The sequence below is a fragment of the Plutella xylostella genome, chromosome 26 (assembly GCF_932276165.1).
Source record: "Plutella xylostella chromosome 26, ilPluXylo3.1, whole genome shotgun sequence".
NCBI classification, from domain to species: Eukaryota; Metazoa; Arthropoda; class Insecta; order Lepidoptera; family Plutellidae; genus Plutella; species Plutella xylostella.
Window position 1 is genome coordinate 443,930 of NC_064006.1, and position 3,958 is coordinate 447,887.

The 3,958-nt window shown below is 32.4% G+C and overlaps 1 protein-coding gene across 1 annotated transcript; it reads right to left on the minus strand.

Moving 5' to 3' along the window:
• Window positions 1–2,882: 2,882 nt before the first annotated feature.
• LOC119693386 lies at window positions 2,883–3,462 on the minus strand. The gene is made up of 2 exons (XM_038116715.2): window positions 3,365–3,462; window positions 2,883–3,266 (listed from the first exon to the last, which is right to left on the minus strand). The coding sequence occupies exons 1-2, from the start codon at window positions 3,374–3,376 to the stop codon at window positions 2,898–2,900; spliced, it is 381 nt and encodes a 126-aa protein (XP_037972643.2). The 5' UTR covers window positions 3,377–3,462; the 3' UTR covers window positions 2,883–2,897.
• Window positions 3,463–3,958: the final 496 nt, after the last annotated feature.

Here is a 3,958-nt window from a genome sequence, read left to right on the forward strand (position 1 = left end):
ACTCACTGGGTAGCCTATGTTAAAGTAAATAATTATGCAGAGTATTTCGATAGTTATGGTTTAAAACCACCTTTAGAATTACTGAACTATTTAACAAAGAAAACTGTTGTATTTTATAATTATGAAAACTGCCAAAAAAGTCACCTTTATAATTGCGGGCACTTATGTATTAAGTTTCTTAGAAAATTCTGGAAAAACGTTTAAAATAAGGTTTTGCTTATAAATATTCTCATTAACACGATGTCATTCACACTATCAATTACTGGTCGCGAATCAGCTTTGTCCACATATTATTCTCCAGCTTTACAACTTGGAGGTGAATATGAGTGCGGACTAGTTTTTTTTTCAACCTTCAATTCAATACCTAACATAGATAAAAACAATAACAATTTTTATTATGGTGATAACGAAGTCATTAAAATTCCGGAAGGATCTTACGAACTGTTGGATATTAGTGACTTTTTGAAAACCAATTTACCTGGTTGTACGTTTGAGTTATTATGCAACAATAATACTTTGAGTACGAAGATATTTTGTTCTAAAGACATTCATTTTGAGAAAGCTGGTTCAATTGGGAGGATATTGGGGTTTAGAAATGAATTACTTAAAGCCAATATATTACATGAATCTATCTTTCCGGTGAGCATTCTCTCTACAACCATCGTTCGAATCGAATGTGATATCGTGAGCGGTTCTTATATAAACGGAAAACCTAGTCATATTATTTACGAATTTGCTCCCAGTGTACCACCAGGATACAGGATCATAGAAATTCCGAAAAACTTGATATATTTTCCGGTTAATCAAGACACTGTTAGTGAAATCAATATAAGGATTTTAGATGCAAATAATAATGTTATTAATTTTCGACAAGAAGAATTACAGCTCTATTTGCATTTGAGACGAAAATGATTGATTTTATAAATATAAGGTTTGAACCTAGATGTAAAGCTCCCATTGCATTACATACAGTGCAAGAGCAACCACCTACCAAAAGGAAAAAGCTAACCAAGGAAAACAAACAGTTTCTAAAAGCCATCAAACTTATAAAATGACTATTTTAAACATATTGGATCCCATCGCTCATGATAATAGCATTGAAAGCTATGAAGTTCATTCGTATAAGCCTTACATAAACAGTTTTAACAAAAATGATGAGATTCGCATTCCTATTAATCAGCAAGACTTATACGTTTTACCATCAGCGAGTACACTATACATAGAAGGTTCGGTTAATGTACATCGTCCAAACGGAGATAAAAGAGAAAGAGTAAGTAGTGTGGAGTTTGTGAACAATTCAATACTCTTTCTTTTTCAAGATATTCGTTATGAACTAAATGGTGTTGAAATTGATAGAATAAAAAATGTTGGTGTTACAACTACTATGAAATCGTTGATATCTATGAATGAAAATGAATCCAAAATGTCGCGTTTGTGGGGGTGGGACACTAATGGTGTAAAAAATACAACAGGCCATTTTTCCGTTTGTATACCATTAAACAAAGTTCTTGGTTTTGCAGAGGATTATAATAAAATAATAATGAATTGTAAGCATGAGTTGATACTTCTGCGTAGTAATACAAACCTAAATGCTATAAAATTAAGCACAAATGAAGTTTTAGACGATATAAAAATTAACAAAATAGTATGGAGAGTTCCACATATAAAAGTTTCAGATCGTGAGAGAGTTAACTTGCTGAGATATTTAGAAAAAGATAGACCTATATGTTTAGGATTTAGGAATTGGGATCTCTATGAATACCCTCTGTTACCCAGAACTACAAAACACACTTGGTCAATAAAAACTTCATCGCAAATAGAAAAGCCACGCTTTGTTATAATAGGTCTGCAAACAGAAAGAAAAAACATTGGAACTGGAAATATGTCACAGTTTGATCACTGTTATTTACGTGACGTTAAAGTTTTTTTAAATTCTACTTACTTTCCCTATGAAAGCCTCAACGTAAACTTTTCAGACGACAGATATTTGTTATTATACGAGATGTATGCTAAATTCCAGCAGTCTTATTACGGACACCGTTGTGAACCGTTGTTGAGTTTAAAAGAATTCAAGGATATATGTCCTTTATTTGTAATTGATTGTTGTAGACAAAACGAAACCTTGAAAACTGGTCCTGTAGACGTTCGTATAGAACTAGAAAGTGACTTAGAAATTCCTGATCATACTTCTGCCTACTGCCTCATTCTAAACGATTGTATAATCGAGTATAAGCCACTTTCAAATATTGTGAAAAAAATAACATGAATCCTGAATACAGTTTCGTTGACTTACAAGGATTTTATAATTATAAAAACGACTTCATTGTTAAAGAGTTTGCAATAGCTACTAAAGATTTTACGCAAATATATTTAGTAAAGCCTCCATATAATTTTTCAACTTTAACTGATAGTGAAAAAAGACAAGTAAGATGGTTGGAAAGAAATAGAGGAATTTACTGGCGTGAAGGATTCGTAGATTACCTTGAATTTAAAAGGTTGATTAAACCTGTATTGCTCGATAAAACATTATTTGTCAAAGGTTATGAAAAGATTAATTGGGTAAAAAAACTATCACCATCTTGTTCAGTCATAGATATAGAAGAACAAGGATGTCCTAATCTTGAAACTCTATGTAAAAAATATGATAAAGATAAAAAATTCAATTGCTTTAACCACAAAAATGTCTGTGCCTTAAAAAATGTGCTTTGTGTTAAGCGATGGTATTACGATAATTTATTAGGTATTTCTACTTTAAGTTAGTTTAATTAATAAAATGACTATGTTTAATAATTAAGTAGGTATTGATTTTTTATGTAATAAATGTTAATAAAATAAAAAAATGCCTTTATTTTTATAAAACCAAACTATATTTATTATCACATACACTTAAAAATAGACTAATAATTATTACCCATCTTTTTTGAAATTTTGTTGACAATATTCTCTGCCATGTCCATTACTTCATCTACGGGATCTACAACCACGTATTGAGCACTTAACACTGCATTTTCACTATTTGTGTCCTGACACTCATTTAGATCAAACACTTCTATTTTCACTAAGCGATGACCTCTCTTTACTGCCTTGCTAACCACATATGATTTCAATGTGGATTCTTTTGCAGTCCGTTTTCTCGTAGGTTTGCTCTTCCGCTTCCCGCCGTCTGCAGGACCTGGATTCCGTATTTCCTCGACATCGCTCTCGAGCCCTTCCAACATGTTCTGTGCATAGTAGTAGGGGTCAGTCAGATCAGCCTCATCTAAGATCTATGGACAATAAAAATAATTATTATAATTAAATAAATTATACTTAGGAAGCTGACACTAAGACAAAAACTGTTTTAAAACGTAAAATTAAAACTTACCGAAATAGACATGTTCTCGCCAAAATGGTATTCTCCTTTACTCGATCAAAATAAGCATGAGTCCTATTGTAAAAAATGCTTCACTTAATATACGTATCGGTAAATGAAGTAGTCATTTTCTATCTCTATGAAATCGTATAGGAGTGAGTAGCTTACAACTTAACCAAGTTGTTGTCATTATTTTTTGCTGACTGTTTAAACTGCGGTCATGCCCCCGCGCACGCGCACATTAAGTAACCTACATTAGCGTTCATAAAAAATGCTGACGTTCAACCTAGTCCCGCGCATTCTAATGGTTTCTTATTTTCCTAATGAAAAAAGCAGAGAAATAAAACAGAACTAATAATAATAACTAAAATTTATTCATTATAACATACACATACACTTAATACCTAATTATAATTATAATAATAAGTACCTAAAACTAAACTTAACCTAAGGTTCGCTTGCACGATAAAGTTAAACGTACGGTCAGGTGCAGAGAAACCTGACCCCCCGCTCATAGTAACAATGCTTCTGAGGGGGTCAGGTGTCTCTGCCCCTTACTGTACTCATCATTTGGGTAAACAACATTTAACTTCCTCGTGCAGGCTA